This window comes from Filicampus tigris, chromosome 2 (genome assembly GCF_054856515.1).
Source record: "Filicampus tigris isolate MCC_2025a chromosome 2, RoL_Ftig_1.0, whole genome shotgun sequence".
NCBI lineage: Eukaryota > Metazoa > Chordata > Actinopteri > Syngnathiformes > Syngnathidae > Filicampus > Filicampus tigris.
The window spans coordinates 7,404,729-7,422,643 of record NC_141218.1 but is presented as its reverse complement, the minus strand read 5'-3'; the positions used below and the strand labels follow the sequence as shown (position 1 = coordinate 7,422,643).

Genomic DNA, 17,915 nt, shown 5'->3' with positions numbered 1-17,915 from the left:
TTTCATACAAGGGGCAGGCAAATATTTTTGATTTGGCCCAATGAGCATTTACATGAAAGCCCAGTAACACAGTACTGTGTGCTATTTTTTCTAAAACAATATCATACACACACACAGGTACATTGTTTATATATATATATATATATATATATATATATATATATATATATATTTGAGTAAATGCTATATATGATAAATGAATTTGAAATAATGCAATTTAAAAATGTGAATCATTTGATTAAAATTGTGTCATTAAATATTTTGTTTCATTTAAAAAAATACATGGAAAAATATTTTTACATGCACTTCCAACACTTAAATTAGCACTAAAAGAAACGACGAATTCACTTTTTTTTTTTTTTAAACATTTTTTTACTTCATCAACAAATGACCTGGCCCATCAAAAATAAATGCTGCCCTTGAGCACAAAAGTTTGCACAACCAGCTGAATCAAACAAATACATGAACACATTGAATATGAACAAATACAAGTAATGTTAGCGAGGGCTAACTTCTGTTATGTATTCCTGACAAATTTATCAAGAAAATAAGGAATATTCTACTTTAATTTGGGAAAAAATAACTTCAGCTCGCCTCCTGGGCCAGGGCCGTAAAACGCGCATGCGCACTGAGCTGGTTTGTACTTCCGACTAAAAAAAAAAAAAAAAAAGAATCGCTCCATTGTGACGTCATCGTAGGACGGAGGAGGAGCTGTTTACACCGAGAGTTCAACTCGAGTCCCGTGACGTCACGCGTACCAAAAATGCCATTTAACCGCATTTTCGCGAAAGTGGACGAGGACAAAACTATTGTGACTCGTCGTGCCAGCGCTCGCAATGGTTTTATTCTTGCCTTTCCCCCCCCGCCCTTCACAAAAGAACTCCTCTTGACGCACGCGCAGAATCGTAGGTGGCAGCTGACAGGGCGAGCGAAGAAGTAAAGTAAAGAAGAGAAACAGGAAGTTTGACAACAACTCCAAAGACGCAAAAAAGCAGGTGAGACAATACTTAAAGAAAATATGAAGTGCCAGCTGACATTACACAACATTACCAATGTGCAGGAAGAACCTGCGCTAAAATAGACCCTGCTTAGATTAAAACTAGAGAATTTACTTCATCCTCATAAAATTCCCAGTATTACTGCACCGTGTATGTGGGAACTCCTCCTTCTGTGTAAATATTTTGACATGTTATTTAAGTTGTAGTTGGAGAAGGGTCAGGTAAAACTGGCAGTTCCGCAATCTCCATCCTTCCATTTTCCAGAGCACCTATCCTCATTTGGGTCTCGCTTGAGACATAGGGTTGGTCGATAGCCAATCGCAGGTCCCAAATAGACAAACAACCATCGAGCAATTTTCGTGCTTGTCCTCATTAGGGTTACAGGTGAGCTGAAGCCTATCCCAGGTGACTATTTGAATGAGAGACAGGCTGGTTGCCGACTAATTGTAGGGCACATTCAGACAAACAACCTCTAACCACATCTATTAATGTGCCATAGTGCCTGTCCCGCGTACATTTCCACCTCACTTAAACAACCTGGTGCATATCTGTGGTGAAAAAAAAAAAATCCCCTCTTGAATATGGGTCACCCCGGTAGTCTATTTTGCTTAGGCCATCTATTTTCTACAGCACTCCTTCTCAATAATGTAAATTCCACCCCCAAATGATGAGTAACCATTTGCGTACCTATTTTGAAAACTAATCGCCATCATCCCTCCACACGATCTAACGCCATCCGTTCACTTTCGAGGCCTACTTTTGTGTGTGTGTGTGTGTGTGTATTCAGGGAGCGTATGCTCGGTGATGACCTGTGAAAAAAAGCGCAGTGGCTTCCAGATCACCAGCGTGACATCCGACTTCAGTCAAACCTGGGCCGGCCAATCAGCTCCCGGCGTGATCCTGACAGTTGTCCAATCGCCCCCCGCCTCCCATAGTCCCCGGGGCAGCTGCTCCCAGCCCACGACACCCTCCCTGAAGAGGAAACACATATCGCATGATACCTTAGGGCAGGGGGCAGGCACCTCCTCCAGGTTCCGACTGGTCCGCTTGGCAGGAGGCGGCACGGGAGGGCGAGGAAATGGCGACACGTATGGGCGCGGCCGCTGGATGTGCACGGACTTTACGGAAGGGCCGGGGCTCAAGCGCGTAATGGACAGCATGAGACACGCCCAATCGCTGGAGTCGCTGGAGTCAATTACAGGAGCAGTCCATTTACCATCTCGGCCAATCAGAGATGGGGAAACGGTGGGGCGACTAGTGCCTTCCCCACCTTCTCCATTACGCTTGGCCTCTAATGCCGGGGGGCAGGTATGACAAAGAATTGCCAATAGGGACATGAATCAACTTAGCAGGACTTTTAGGGACATGAAAGGACTTGTTGGGACATGACTCGAAGGGATCTTTAGAGACTTGTAGGGACTTATCGGGACATGCCTAGCAGGGACATGAAGAGACTTATACCGATATAAGTTTTAGGGACATAAAGGGACTTTTAGGGTTAAGTAGGGACGTTGAGGGACATGAAAAGACTTGCAGGGACTGAAGATATTTGTAAGGACACGAAGAGACATGTGACACGTAGAGACTTTTAAGGACAGGAGACTTGAAGGGACATGACGAAATGTGTTGGGGCTTGTAGCAACATGGCACTTGACAATTTTAGGGACGCGAAGAGGAGAATTTTAGAGACTTTTAGGCTTGTGGGGACTTTTCGCAACATGAAGGGACTTAAAAGAGAAATGAAGGAACTTGTGAGAGCATGAACAGATCTTTACAAATCTTCAGAGATGTGTAAAGACCTAATTACACACGAAGGACATGTAGAGATCAAAAATATGTGTGAGGAGATGAAGAGACGTGTCTGGACATGAGACTTGAAGGGACATTTAAAGATTTGTTGGAACTTGTGGGGACATGAGACTTCAAGAGACTTATAGGGACTTTTTGAGACATGGAGGGATTTGTTGCGACATGAAGTGACTTGTAAGGGCATGAAGAGTCTTTTCGGGACATGAAAAGACCTGCATGGACTTGCAGGGACATGAAAGAGACTTGCAGGAATGTCATGGGATTGATGACAGAGAAAGCAGAATGGTACATTTTGACAGTGTGGCTGCATATGATCAAGAATCACAGGTGAGACACTATTCAAAGTATTTCACAATTTTTTTTTTTTTTTTTGCTCTCTCTGCGTGTCAGTCCGTCCTCAGGCTGTCTCGTTCTCAACCAAGCTCCCCCCCTCCCACTCTGACCCTCATCCCCACTCCGGCGGCGTTCGGCCTGGACCATAGCGCTGCCTTCAGCCTGCCGGCAGACATCAGGTAGTGTTGCGTGCGTCTGGAGACAGCCAAACAGGAGCGGGCTTTTTGTGATTACGTGTGTTTTGGTTTGTCGCCAGTGTGGTTGCCATCGACAACAAGATCGAACAGGCCATGGTGAGTGGTTCACATGAGGGGACGATGTCTTTCATCGTTCACACTTTTTATGGGGCACAGTGTTCACCCCAGTATGTTGTGGTTCACCTACCTGCAGTATTGAGAGACTTGACTAAGAGACGTGTACTTTGAGGGTCATGAAGAGACTTTTCTGGACTTGAAGACGGAGAGACTAGTCAGAACTTGTTGGGACATGACCTTAAAGTGGAAGTCAACCCAAACATATTTTTTTCCAAGAATATGTTCTATGTAGGCCTGATAGTTGAAACAAAGCGTTCTGATTAATATTGCGTTTGTGGAATATGAGAAAAATCCGCCCGTTTTCAGCCATCTCAGGGGACGGCCATTTTGTCACTTGTCAAGGGGGAACAAAACGGGAGGATTTTGCAACTTAACTCATATTCCACAAGGGTAATATTCATGTGAATGCCTTGTTTCAACTAGTGGGCCCGCATAGAACATATTCTTGGAAAAATATATTTGGGTTGACTTCCACTTTAAAGCGGAAGTCAACCCAAGCATAATTTTCTCAAGAATATGTTCCCAGCAGGCCCACTAGTTGAAACACGGCATTCTGATTAATTTTGCGTTTGTGGAATATATGTTAAGTAGCAAAATGCACTTGTTTTTAGCCATCTCTGGGGGCGGCCATTTTGTCTTCAGTCGACTGAAAATGACATCACAACCGCTCACAACGACCAATCACAGCTGACCTGTTCTCTGAATCCGAGCCGTGATTGGTCGTTGTGATGTCATTTTCAGTCGACAGAAGACAAAATGGCCGCCCCCAGAGATGGCTAAAAACGGATTGACGCTTATTCCACAAACGCAATATTTATCAGAATGCCCTGTTTCAACTAGTGGGCTTGCATAAAACATATTCTTGAAAAAAAAAAATGTTTTCGTTGACTTCCGCTTTAAGGGTGTAGGGTTGAGTTGGGCCTTGCCACCTTGCTACACTGGCGAGAGTACATTCATCTCAGGACTCGTGCTGTCTGCTCCCATCTGAAGTTTACCTTCTGTCCACACGCAGGACCTGGTGAAGAGCCATCTGATGCTGGCCGTCCGGGAAGAGGTGGAGCTTCTGAGGGAGCAAATCAGGGAGCTCCAAGAGAGGAACCAGCAGCTAGAGGCCGAGAACCGCGACCTGCGCGCGCACGCTCGATCAGACCCCAGGCCTCCCTCACCTGCTGTTGCACCGATGAGCCAACGGGACGATAGTCCTACGCAGGGGGGGAGGATGAGGGTTGCCGCAGCAACAGAAGCTTCCACCTTTCTGTCGAATTAACTTCAGTCCATTTTCTATTGTGCGTGTAAATTTCAAAATGGCAAAACAGTGCCTAACTGTTGAAGAACCAACCTCCATTATCCACCTCTCTTCAAATGGACTAAATCCATGGATACATTTTTCTTAAACCGTCCCTCCACCCATTCATTTTGTATACCGGCAAGGGCGCACCTTCTACACGAGTCGCCGGCCAATTTCAAGATACATTTTGACAAATGAAAACCAAATCAATAAAATCATTCACACGGGTTGCTTCGGGAGCCCGGACGAAACCCACACAAACACGGGGAGAACGTTGACACTCAGGAAGGCCGTAAGCGAGATTTTAACACTGAACCTCAGAACTGCGAGGCAGACACGCTAACCACTATTCCACGGTGACACCCATGAAATCAAACTAGCATAGGGACTTGATGTGACGTTTGATCGCTTTCTGTCTCTGTGTGATCAGTGCAAGTGATCAGTGCAGTTTGTAGTGATCTTCAAATAAATTGTCTGTACAACAAAACTTTGTTGTTTTGTTTTAAACACACACACACACACACACGCAAACTGAACAAACGACTGCTTCTCAAAGGTTCTAATTTAGGACTTGTGCTTTTTATAACCACCGACATCAAGGAGACACACTAAAAAATACGCATCGTGATTTTCTTAACACATTCTGTTAATCCCCCGCCCCGCTAATCTTTGCCTAGATTCTCTTTGTTGACAACTACTGTGTGCGTGTGTGTGTGTGTGTGTGTGAGTGAGAGAGAAAGAGTGTAAAATTAACAGCTGATGTGACATCACTGATCCTCTGCTTGTTCAGAGATGTCACCGACAGACAGAGGAATCACTGTGACACTCAAGCGGAACCTATCAATGTTCCGGTACTATTATTCCTCGGAACACTTCTAAATAAGATTTGGTGTCTACGACTCAAAAGTGTCCAACACTACAGTCTGAAACTATTCAATCGCAATAATTCTGGGACAATAGGGCCTCTTGGTTTGGTAAGAGTGAAAGAACTTTGTTTCGCCATTAAGGATCTTTGGCGGAGGATGCTGGCCCTTTAAGAGAGGAAGCGGGCAAGATAAGCCCCCCCGCTGGATTCCCCCCCCCCCACCCCCCTTCCTCCAGCACATTGTTCTACCACTGCCGGCGAGAAGCGGCTTCCTCCGCACGCCGCCCTCCGCGGCAAACACACACGGACAGACTGACGGACGCCTAGGCTGGATGTGGACGTACGCCCCGCGGTGGAGGGGCGGGTTGGAACGCCTGGTCGCCGTTGATGACGCACAATTAGGAGCCTGACACTCACACCGGAGACAAAGACACACCGGGTGGTCACAAGGATGCTCTGAGTGAAGACACGCCGCCGGACTGGGAACAAGCTCAGGTGACACACACACACACACACACACACACACACACACACACACGCTGAACAAAGGGGGAATCACAGCCCGATGCTACCTTTCCTGTTGTCATGGTAACCATATCATAGTCTGAAGTCATGAGGAGGAGACAAGAAGAGGGGGTTGGTTCTTTTTGATCAAGCCAAGTCGAGGTCTTCCTAGCAGATATAAATCATTTTCGTGACAAATCCTCTTCCGCGCAGAGCAACAGGAAATGTGTGCATGTGAGTGTGCGCGCACGTGTCCTACTTTTTGGCCTTTGTTTGACGGCCCCATAGAAAATACACAAAGATGTGAAGACGCGAATGGAGATTTCCGAGAAAATAAGACGGCCGGGTGCATCGAAAAGATTCCCCCGAAGGACAGACATGAACGCATCCACCTGTCTGACTGTCTGTCTGTGTCAGCTGCCGGAGGTGAGGCGGTTGCCATGGCGCCCTCAACATCGTCAGGAGGGGGAACGAGACTTGTAGGGACTCTCAGACACATGAAGAGACTTGAAAGGACATGGTTCGGATTTAGCGACATAGAGACTTATAGGGACTTGTAGGAACATGGAGGGACCTAGAGGGACGAGGCTTGAAAACAACAATCAAAGGAACAAAAGCCACAGATACGGTAACGTGGTTGGCATGTCATAGTCGTCAGGGGAACTATGAGACCTGAAGGAATGTCAAAAGGCTTTCAGGGATTTTTCGGGACATAGGACTAGTGGGGACTTGTATGGACACGAAGAGACTTGTAGGGAAATTACTTGGAGAGACATGAAGAGACTTGTCTTAAGTTTTAGAGACATGAAACAATTTGTAGGGATTTTTGGGGACATGATAAGATCCAAGAGAGTTGTAGGGACGAAACCTGCAGGAACATGAAGAGACTTGTAGGGACGTTTAGATACATCAAGGGACTTGGTAGGACATGACTGGAAGGGACATGAAGAGACTCGTAAGGATTATTAGGAACAAGACGAGGCTTGTAGGGACTTTAAGGTACATGATGAGATCTGTAGACACATGACTTGGTAGGACATGAAGAGACTTGTTGGGACTTATATGGACATAACAGGACTTCTAGGGACATGAACGAAGCAGTAGGTAAGATAAACAATTGTCACAGACATTATCACGTCCACTTACCTGTCTGCCAGGTGCTCCGGAGGTGAGGCGGTTGCCATGGCACCCCGACCGTCGTCAGGGGAATTATGGGGTCTCCACCTGATGCCCCCGCGCATCCTGGTGGACTGCTGCCTTCCCAACGGTATGAGTTTGCTCCCCCCCCCGTTTTGTGTCCCAATCCGACACGGATTCCCATGTTCGTGTTGCGCGCAGGGATGATGGTGAGTCTGGAGTGTCTTCGTGAAACTCCTCTCATCAACATCAAGCAGCAGCTCTTCACAGAGGCCAGGAAGTATCCCCTCTACCACCTTCTGCAGGTAGAGCCATCCTCAGGAACGGCAGCCGTTTTCTGTCAGGACATCACTGGTGGGGACATGACGAGACTTGTGGGGAAATGAAAGAACTTGAGCAGACACAAAGAGACTTGTAGGGACACGAAGATTTGTCAGGTCTTATACGGATGAGGTGAGACTTGTAGTAACTTGTTGGGACATAAAGAGACTTGTAGGAACATGAGAAATTGTGTGAACATGACTTGCAAAAGATACTTTTAGGGACATTTGGCGATTTGTGGGGACAGTGAAGAACATAAAGGGACTTGACTGGACTTCAAAAGACATGACTTCTTCTAGAGACATTCAGAGACTTGTAGGGGCATTAGGAAACTTGTTGGGACGTGAAGCAACTTTTAGGGACAACAAAAGACTTGTTGAGACTTGTAGGGGAATGAGAAAACCTGAGGGGACTTGTAGGAACCCGAAGTGAAATGTAGGAACCTCTGCTACCTGGCCGACTACAGGAGGAGTCCAGCTACATCTTTGTGGGTGTGACCCAGGAAGCAGAGAGGGAAGAATTTTACGACGAGACGAGGCGGCTGTGCGACCTCCGCCTGTTCCACCCCATCCTGAAAGTGATCGAGCCGCTGGGAAATCGCGAGGAGAAGATCCTGAACCGAGAGATCGGTAAGGTGCGGGGAGCAGGTGGGCCGTGGCGATGTGCCTGACGCCTGAGTGGAATTCCGTGACCACGCCACACTGTTCAACCGCAGGATTCGCCATCGGGATGCCGGTCTGCGAGTTTGAGATGATGAAAGACCCGGAGGTTCAGGACTTCCGTCGAGCCATACTGGGTGTGTGCAGGGAGGCCATGGAGGAACGGGAGGGGGGCGGCGCCCACAGCCAAGCACTCTACGTTTACCCCCCAAATGTAGAGTCCAGCCCCCAACTCCCACAGCACATCTACAGCAAGCTTGACAAAGGTATAACATTTGCCGTCCATCACTTGCACGTGCAAAACTGCACCTTGAATGACTGAATAAAACGGAATTATAGGTACGTGTAATGACATGAAGAAATTTGCGGTGACTTGTAGGGACATGAATTCGAGGGACTTTTATGGACATTAGGAGACTTTTAGGGAGTTTAAGGGATTTTTAGAAACATGACTTGTTGGTACATTAAGACACTTATTGCCACGAAGGACATAAAGAGATTTGAAGGGACATGGAGAGACTTGTAGGGATTTTGAAGGTCGCGAAGAAACTCCTGCGTCAGACCCTTCTATCAAGGAAAATGACAAGAACCGATTTGCTTCATTGTGTCTCTCCACAGGCAGACTGATTGTAACCATCTGGGTGATCGTGTCACCAACAAATTCCAAGCAGAAATATACGCTTAAGGTAACCCTGGATACTGCGAAACCCTATATATCGGAAGAGAAGCAATATTTGAAAAAAAACCCAACAACTTTTAAACAGATTTAAACGTATCAAAATCCACTTTAACAGGCCTAAAACCAAAGTCAACATTCTATCCAACAGTGCATGCGTCACGGAGTTAGAAAGCAGCCGATCGGAGTCCAAGAGAATGCTTGTTTAAACTGTTCATTTTAAATATATATATATAATATTTATATATATATATACATACTGACTTCTCATTTCGATGTTCTCAATAGTGAACACTATTTTAACAGGAGAAATTGTAAAAAAAAAACAAACAAACATGAAAAACAATAGCTTCACGCCACAGATTTCCGCTACGGTGGACAAAGTGCAATATAACGAGGTACTCGGTACATTTGGTTGATGTTTTTATACGTCAATCACTCACCTGAAAGATATATTTTCCTGGGCGTGCACAGGTGAGCCATGACAGCCTTCCCGAACAGCTGATAGCAGAGTCCATCAGGAAGAAGAGCAGATCCATGCACCTGTCTCCTCAGCAGCTCCGCCTCTGTGTACAGGAGTACCAGGGCCAGTACATCCTGAAGGTACACGCGCAACTCAACTCTTACCGCGGCCCATCCGACTCACGCGCACACTACCTCCTCAGGTGTGTGGCTGCGACGAGTACCTGTTGGAAAAGTATCCGCTCAGTCAGTACAAGGTAAAAGTTTTCACGGATCGGTCCTCCCACTCCCTATGGAAAGCCCTTTGAGCGTTTATTCGATATCACCATAAGTCCATATCCGAATATGCTCCAAAAACAAAAACAGTCTCACCTGCGACTTCTGCCTGCCCGCAGTACATCCGCTCCTGTATCATCGTCGGTCGTCTTCCTCACCTCATGCTGGTCTCCAAGGACAGTCTTTACTGCCAACTTCCTGCCTCCAGCTTCGTCACGCCTTCCTACAGGTAAGGCGCGCGCTCAAACGGAGAACCAATTAGGGTTGAGGACTTGTTTGTGTTTGTTTGTGTTCCAGTCGCCGGACTCCGCAGCCATCTCCCTGTCCTGGAGGGTCCGACGGCTCTCCACCACGCTCACTGTGGGCTTTCAACACCCGGCTGAGGGTCCGACTGCTCTGCGCCACCTATGTCAACGTCAACATCCGAGACATCGACAAGGTTTGTCTGCCTGTCTTTGCCTCTGGCCGTCTTTGTCCGACTCTGTCTAATGATGCGTGTAGATCTACGTAAGAACGGGGATTTATCATGGAGGCGAGCCACTGTGCGACAATGTCAACACACAAAGAGTGCCATGCTCCAACCCGAGGTAACACGCACTGAACAGTCGCGACGCTTACTTCACTTTTTTTTACCGCAACTTAGTAGAGGAGCTGAAACAGTATTGCTGCTTTTATTGGTCTTTAATTTTTCTTCACACTAGTATCTGTACTTCTACTTAATTACACCGTTTGAGTACCATTGCCACCTCTGCATAACGCATAGATGGAATGAATGGCTGACCTATGACATCTACCTGGCCGACCTTCCCCGCTCAGCCAGACTCTGCCTGTCTATCTGCTCTGTGAAGGGAAGGAAAGGAGCTAAGGAGGTAGTAAAGGAAAGGAGAAAGGAAACAGGAAGTTGGAGGGATGAGGAAGAGAACTCACCAAATGAATGGCTCTCTGTCCACTTTGTCTGTCAGGAACACTGTCCACTGGCCTGGGGAAACGTGAACCTCTTCGACTATAAGGACATTCTGGTTTCAGGGAAAGTGGCGCTCAGTTTATGGCCCGTGCCTCACGGCCTTGAGGACTTGCTGAACCCTATCGGGGTGGCCGGTTCCAATCCTAACAAGGTACGCCACCTGGGGTTTTTGCGTCTGGTCTGGCGTCCCGGATCAACTCTCCTAATTGGTTGTTCCTGATCGCTAGGAATCTCCCTGTGTCGAACTCGAGTTCTCCTGGTTCAACCAGCCGGTTGTTTTTCCAGACGAGCAGCAAATTGAAGAACACGCCAACTGGACCATCAGCAGGGAGCTGGGCTTTAGCTACACACATGGCCTGGTAACACACACGCGTGCACACACAGAGGGGGCCTGGCAGGCGGACAGACGGACAGAGCCTGTATCACTGTGTAGAACAGTCGACTGGCGTGTGACAGCAGTGTTTCAGCAGCGGACGCTGAACAGCTTCGATGTCTCTGCTCCAAAGATCCTCTCTATGAACTCTCGGAACAAGAGAAGGACTTCCTGTGGAGACACAGGTGAGGACCAAACTTCCCACGCGTGCAACCAAGCATCTAGTCTCTAGTTTTTGTGCACGTGTGTCTCTCCCTTTTGCAGACATTACTGTGTCAATATCCCAGAGTCTCTTCCCAAGCTGCTTCTTTCTGTCAAATGGAATTCCAGAGATGAAGTATCTCAGGTAGGAGATGTACAAGCAATTTCCAAAGGCGGGAGGAAGTATGGCACACGTGCAAGTCATAAGTAAACCAAGTTTTAATCTTCAGTTTCAAGCGAGTCAAATCGAGTCCATCCTGCACCGAATTTCAAACAAGTCTAGGCAAGTCATGACTTGGGTAAAGCTCTGTAGTTCAAGTTAAGTCTCATAAATACCAAGTCAAAGTCAAGTCAAGTCAGACAAACAAGTTAAGTCTCATAAATACCAAGTCAAAGTCAAGTCAAGTCAAGTCAGACAAACAAGTTAAGTCTCATGAATACCAAGTCAAGGTCAAGTCAAGTCAGACAAACAGGTTAAGTCTCATAGATACCAAGTCAAAGTCAAGTCAAGTCAGACAAACAGTCAGGTGGTCAAAGGAAGAAACAGCATGTGGCCAAACAGAGAGGTCTCAAAGGGGAGGGGGGGGGTCTTTCCTCTTGTTGAAATGGACACATTTGGCTTGTCACTTCCACCTTTCGCTATTCTACAGACTGGATACACTTTTTATGTATCAAAGCAACTGTTGTGGTCCACTATTAAATGTACATCAAACACACTAAAATGAGTCCTACAATGTCCAATATGAAAATGTCCACTACAGGTAGAATTGGAATAACTGAATTGAGTGCCCCACTTCTCCCAATTTCTCTTGCACTCATTGCTTACCTATCTCCCAAACCCCTACTACCAGATGTACTGCCTTTTGAAAGAGTGGCCTCTCATGGAGTCCGAGTCAGCTCTGGAGTTGCTGGACTGCAACTTTCCTGACCCAATGGTGAGAGAGTTTGCGCTGCGCTGCCTGGTCCAGAGTCTGACGGATGACAAGCTGTCCCAGTACCTACTGCAGCTTGTACAGGTTCGCTACTCACCCTCAGGCAGAGGTGACAAATCCAAGTCCAGAAAGTAAAAACCCCTTCTACAGTTCGGCTTTAGCCACCGGTGATTCTACTCAAGAGCTTGTTCGCCTGCCAGTTGAGTAAAAACACCTTTGGCTAAAGACAAACTGTGTCTTTTACTTTCTGGAACTGGATTTGCCTCCGAGGGCACCTTTGGCTAAAGACAAACTGTGTCTTTTACTTTCTGGAACTGGATTTGCCACCTCTGCCCTCGCAGAAAGGTGTGCCGCCATGGAACACAAGCAGAAATATATTGTAACGTGCGTTCAGGTCTTGAAGTATGAGATGTACCTGGACAACCCGCTGGCCCGTTTCCTTATCAAGAAAGCACTGACCAATCAGAGGATTGGACACTTCTTTTTCTGGCATCTCAAGTGAGTAAGCCGGCCATGGGACGACGACTTGTGAGGCCAACACATGAAAGCAATATTGGCGTTTTGTTGTCGGCAGGTCAGAGATGCACAACAAGACAGTGTCGCGTCGGTTTGGCTTGCTGCTGGAAGCCTTCTGCAGAGCCTGCGGCATGTACCTCAAACACCTGAACCGACAGGTGAGGAGGCCCTTCTGTCGCTATTCGGCCCTTGATTGATCGATCCACGGGTCGTGCGCATGTGCCCATGCAGGTGGAGGCCATGGATAAACTGGTGAACCTCACGGATACGCTGAAACAGGAAAAGAAGGACGAGACGCAGAAAGTAAGGAAGAGAAGCGAACCGTGCGCCTTCGTCGGACTCGTCACGTCATGCCATGCTGTGATTGGTTGTTAGACTCAGATGAAGTTCCTGGTTGAGCACATGTCCCGTCCAGATTACATGGAAGCCCTGCAAGGGTTCGTCTCTCCTCTGAACCCCGTGCACCAGCTGGGACACCTCAGGTGATACTCCCTCCACCAATTCTGATGCTATGCAATGCAGAAGTGGGGCATTTGACTTGAGCTTGCTTGACTAAGATTTAGGAAAGAGTCCATTGACTTTTGGGGGGGGGGGGGGGGGCATATATGACTTGCTCCTCCCTGTGAGTCTTTGAAACCCGACATGTGTGGCCAGGCTGGAGGAGTGCAGGATAATGTCGTCTGCGAAGCGGCCCCTGTGGTTGAATTGGGAGAACCCCGACATCATGTCGGAGCTGCTCTTCACCAACAATGAGATCATCTTCAAGAATGGCGACGGTAGAAGGTTTCACACGGGATTGTGGGTAATGTGGCTCCCATGTAACCAACATGCGTTTGTGTGCGCGTGTGTTTGGCAGATCTACGGCAGGACATGCTGACGCTACAGATCATCAAGATTATGGAGAATATCTGGCAGAACCAAGGCCTGGACCTGCGGTGAGACATCGGTGAAAATGACAGACACCCATGAGACATGACTCACACGTCGTGTATGTCGGTCTCAGCATGCTCCCCTACGGATGCCTGTCCATTGGCGACTGTGTTGGTCTCATCGAGGTAGTGAAGAGCAGTTTCACCATCATGCAGATTCAGTGCAAAGGTGGCCTGAAGGGGGCGCTGCAGTTCAACTCCAACACTTTACACCACTGGATCAAAGACAAGAACCGCGGAGAGGCGTCAGTAACTGTCCGTCCGTGCGTCTGTCTGTGTGAATTAGTACCCGCACGAGTGGATAAGTTCCACACTAGAAATTTGTGATAAAGCAGGACCGCAATAGGTGAACCGCAATTTTAGCGGGGCAATTCGGGGATCCAGGCTGTTATTCACAAGTGTTTCCTTTTCCTCTTTCAGGTATGACCGTGCCATCGACTTGTTTACCAGGTCGTGTGCAGGCTACTGCGTGGCCACGTTCATTCTGGGAATCGGCGACCGGCACAATTCCAACATTATGGTGAAGGAGAACGGACAGGTGAGTCGTCCCGCCGCCCCACACCCTTCGCCCCCCCCCCCCCCCCCCCCTCGCATCTCCCCTGACCTCCAGCTTTCACCGCAGCTCTTCCACATCGACTTCGGTCACTTCCTGGGACCACAAGAAAAAGAAGTTCGGCTACAAGCGGGAGCGCGTCCCATTTGTCCTGACACAGGACTTCCTGATCGTGATCAGCAAAGGAGTCCAAGAGTCGACCAAGACAAAAGAGTTTGACAGGTGGTCTTGTATTTTATTTTTTTGCACCCGTCTTGTCTGTGTCCAAGGAAGTTTCTGTCTCACCCACCCCGTCTCACCGCCAGGTTCCAGGAGATGTGCTACAAGGCCTACCTGGCCATTCGTCAGCACGCCAGCCTCTTCATCAACTTGTTCTCGCTGCTGCTTGGATGCGGGATGCCTGAACTGCAGAGCTTCGATGACATTGCCTACCTGAGGAAAACCCTGGCGCTGGGTAAACACACACATGCGCACAAAAATTTTTTAAAAAGTGAAGGCATCTCCCTTTGAGCATCGATTCAATATCCTCGATTTCCAGCTCGGTGCCTATTGTAATAGTACACTTTTTCGTCTCAGTAGTAAGACAATTCGGCGCTCAGTAGATACTGAATAAATGCTCTAATGGCTTCATGGCAAATCGTTTGAGTGAAAACTAGTCCATTGACCTTAAGATGGATATCAAGGATATCAATTAAAATCTCCAACGGCTTGCTACAAAGGTATCTAATGAAGTGTTTTTGGGGAGACAGAGAAAAGCCAGCAGGAGGCGTTGGAGTACTTCAGCAAGCAGATGAACGACGCTCATCATGGAGGCTGGAGCACCAAGATGGACTGGATCTTCCACACCATCCGGCACATGCCCAATGAGCACTAACTGACAAAACGCACACGCACTACAGCGTTGTCACAGCAACGCCAATCTCAGGGTCGCGGGTCGGAGAATGCCAAAGGCGTCGCCCCCTTCTTCGGTGCTAATGTTAAGCCAGTGAGCTGCTGTTGTAGCATACATTTGAAACAAACTTTACTGACCAGCAGCTGTGAAGACAAAAAAAAAAAAAAAAAAAAAGCAATAAAAACTTTTGAGACAATCAGCCCTAACCAATCAGGGGGGAGGGGGTGGGTTACTAATTAGCAGGGGACAGAGTCGGAACACTGGTAAACTTCCTCATCTTCGGGGCGGGGTACACCTTTGAAATTTGGGGTTAAACCTTTCAATGATCTCATCTACAGCGGCATAATTGGTGAATGATGAAGAATGACTGGATGATGATGCAATCACTGCGTATTGATTTAGTCCACCACGTGTATAGTGATGTTTGCACTGTGTGACAGTACTTCACTAAAACAAGGTGTGACTTTTTGCTAAATAAATTAATGAAATAAAATGACTTAAAGAAGTGTTTCTCAATGGTTGCCACCCAGGAGCCTGCATTTTCCAATCAGCTGCACGTCACTTTTACTTCATTTCGACAAACCTATTGCTTTGCCGTCATCTTGTGGAATATATCGGTCGTACGACGCCTTTTCAAGCGGGGCGTGAATAACCCAAAGATTTTCGCTACGACACAGTTGCCGATGCTCTTCAGGTGCTTTAATTCCCACAAGGAGTAACACCATGCGCATTGATCCAGGAGCTGCTATCGACCACAGCTAATGCCCGGTCACTCAACGCACCGGCTCATGCTGAAGCTAACCTTCGATGATGTTAATGTCTTCACACTTGTTTGTGTGTGCTATGTTCGTATACAATATTGAAAAACTGAATTTAAAAAAAAAAAAAAAAAAGCGAAAATATACATTAAACTAGTGATTCCCAACCAACTGCCACAACACTTACGCGCACTGCAGGAAATGATCCAATTGCACTTGATTGGTCCGAAAAATGATTTATTTACTACAAATTGTGTATTTTTTCGTTCATCTATACCAGTGATGTATAGTAATTGGCAGGACACTGTAGGTACCATTAACCTGTTGCTATTCATAAAACAGAGTAAGACTTAAATCTGCTGTTATTGTGTAAAAAATATGTGCTTTGGCACAATAAGGTTGGGAAACACCGCTTTAAAACTCCACCACCATACACCAAGCGTACCGGTACTCACCGCTCCGTCGCCCAGCACGCCATACCTGCTACGACCAATAGAATTTTTCCAAACAGGGGAAAAAAAAAAAAAACAGATATGTGCGTTTTCCTCTCTTGTTTTATTATAAAAGTTGTTTCTACATTGACTGTGAACAAAAACAAACAAACAAAAAAAAAAACATGACAATGAAGAGTCCAGGGTCTCCATGGCAACATACAGGTAAGCATGACTGAGGGGAGGGGGCTGGTGTAGGGGTAACCATGGCAACAGTGGTTGTGGAGGGGGACGGGGGGGGGGGGGGACGTCTATTATCATCGTCCTCGGACCTCACCTTACCTACACACACGCACGCACGCACAATCACTCTTCCAGAATGTGTTTATGTTACATCTGGAACCCACCACACAGGAAGCAAGGTGCTTTGAGAACTCAAGTAATTAAAACTTTAAAAAGGCCTCAGCCCATGGGGGGAGTGGCTGTCACCGTGGCAAGACAAGTGCCACTGATTGGCTGTAACCGAGCCTCTTTTGAAGCTCCGCCCCTGCCACTTTAGAAGCCAATCAGCAGCTTGGAGACATATTGTCCAAAAAAAAAAAAAAAAAAAAAAAATTAAAAAAAAAAAAGGAAAATGTTGAATGTTTGACTTTACCCCTCCTCTCTCTCACGCTCTTTCTCCCTTTCACAGACACACACACACACACACGCGCACAACCGTGGGTCCCTACTCATCATCATCATCCTCTTCATCGTCATCCTCGCCTTCGTCATCCTCCTCCTCGTCACCGCCCTGAGCGGACGAACCAGGGTTCCTGGCGTATGAGACGCCACCCCGATACGCTACCATATCCTGGGAGGACAGAAAGTACAGTGAAGTCTTATCCCGGCTACATGCTACACATTTAAACATATTGAAACAGACTTTTTAAACACTTCGCAATCATATGAGAACACAGAGAACACAAAAAGTGCTCAAATAAAATTGGATACATTGATATTATCAGTATCGAGAAGCGTTGTGAGTTGTGAATACCCCTAGATGGCAGTAATGACTCAATCGCAGCAGCGTACCATAGTACCATAATAAAGTCCTTCCCGAAGCATATTCAGGAGTATGGTCTTCTCCTGAATGGTCAAGATCTTCCTTTGGCGCTAATGCTCACCACTAGAAGCTTTCAGGGGCCATTGTAGGGCTCAAAACCAAACTCGGATTGTTTTATTTGATGTGTGATGTTGTCAGCAGCCAATAAGAGCCCAAGAGAATAAGACGGATTAAATGTTCATTATTTTATCCACATATTGCCTTTTTTTTTTTTTTTTTACTGCATTTTAATCAATATTTATGTTTCAATAATGAACCGTATTCATATTAGCGTACAAAGCTGAAAACAGTCGGTTTTCATGACAGGCAAGTAAATACGGTCCACCAAAAACATCTGCATTATAGCGGGTCAGCACTATAGGTGTGAAGGAGTGGGGGGCGACAATGCTGATGTGTGACGCAATTGCATGTGCGTTTTCTCACCCGGTCATATTTCTCCCGGAGTTTCTGCGCCTTCTCCTCGTACGGCAGCTTGTCAGACTGCGTCAACTTGCTCCACATCTCGCCTAGCTTTTTGGCGCAGTCGCCTATGGAGAGGCCGGGGTACTGCTGCTTCACACTTGGACGGTACTCGCTGCAGAACACGAAAAACGCCGACCTACAAGAGACGTATGCCTGT

General features: G+C 47.0%; 3 protein-coding genes across 3 annotated transcripts in view; 2 read left to right on the top strand and 1 right to left on the bottom strand.

The window, feature by feature from the left end:
* The first annotated feature begins 673 nt into the window (after window positions 1-673).
* Window positions 674-5,229, top strand: tsc22d4 (TSC22 domain family member 4). The gene is made up of 5 exons (XM_086056438.1): window positions 674-995; window positions 1,786-2,306; window positions 3,198-3,319; window positions 3,397-3,433; window positions 4,467-5,229. The coding sequence occupies exons 2-5, from the start codon at window positions 1,803-1,805 to the stop codon at window positions 4,719-4,721; spliced, it is 918 nt and encodes a 305-aa protein (XP_085912564.1). The 5' UTR covers window positions 674-995; window positions 1,786-1,802; the 3' UTR covers window positions 4,722-5,229.
* Window positions 5,230-6,120: 891 nt separating this feature from the next.
* LOC147151156 (phosphatidylinositol 4,5-bisphosphate 3-kinase catalytic subunit alpha isoform) lies at window positions 6,121-15,205 on the top strand. The gene is given in 28 exon segments (XM_086024626.1): window positions 6,121-7,378; window positions 7,450-7,553; window positions 8,036-8,198; window positions 8,285-8,494; window positions 8,847-8,914; window positions 9,379-9,507; window positions 9,570-9,623; window positions 9,762-9,871; window positions 9,940-10,081; window positions 10,144-10,229; window positions 10,406-10,511; window positions 10,605-10,757; window positions 10,834-10,965; window positions 11,040-11,164; window positions 11,244-11,325; window positions 12,032-12,196; window positions 12,507-12,610; window positions 12,687-12,786; window positions 12,860-12,931; window positions 13,004-13,110; window positions 13,283-13,404; window positions 13,485-13,563; window positions 13,632-13,802; window positions 13,978-14,095; window positions 14,180-14,209; window positions 14,211-14,332; window positions 14,416-14,564; window positions 14,860-15,205. Coding segments are annotated over 28 exon segments (3,213 nt in total). The 5' UTR covers window positions 6,121-7,293; the 3' UTR covers window positions 14,985-15,205.
* A 1,091-nt stretch (window positions 15,206-16,296) lies between these two features.
* Window positions 16,297-17,915, bottom strand: part of LOC147151155 (high mobility group protein B2-like) — a 5,778-nt gene continuing 4,159 nt past the window's right edge. Inside the window, exons 4-5 of the mRNA XM_086024638.1 lie at window positions 17,720-17,894; window positions 16,297-17,044 (exon numbers count right to left, since the gene is read on the bottom strand). Of these exons, the coding sequence (XP_085880764.1) occupies window positions 16,919-17,044; window positions 17,720-17,894 (301 nt within the window). The 3' untranslated portion in view covers window positions 16,297-16,918. The remainder of the gene's footprint in view (window positions 17,045-17,719; window positions 17,895-17,915) is intronic.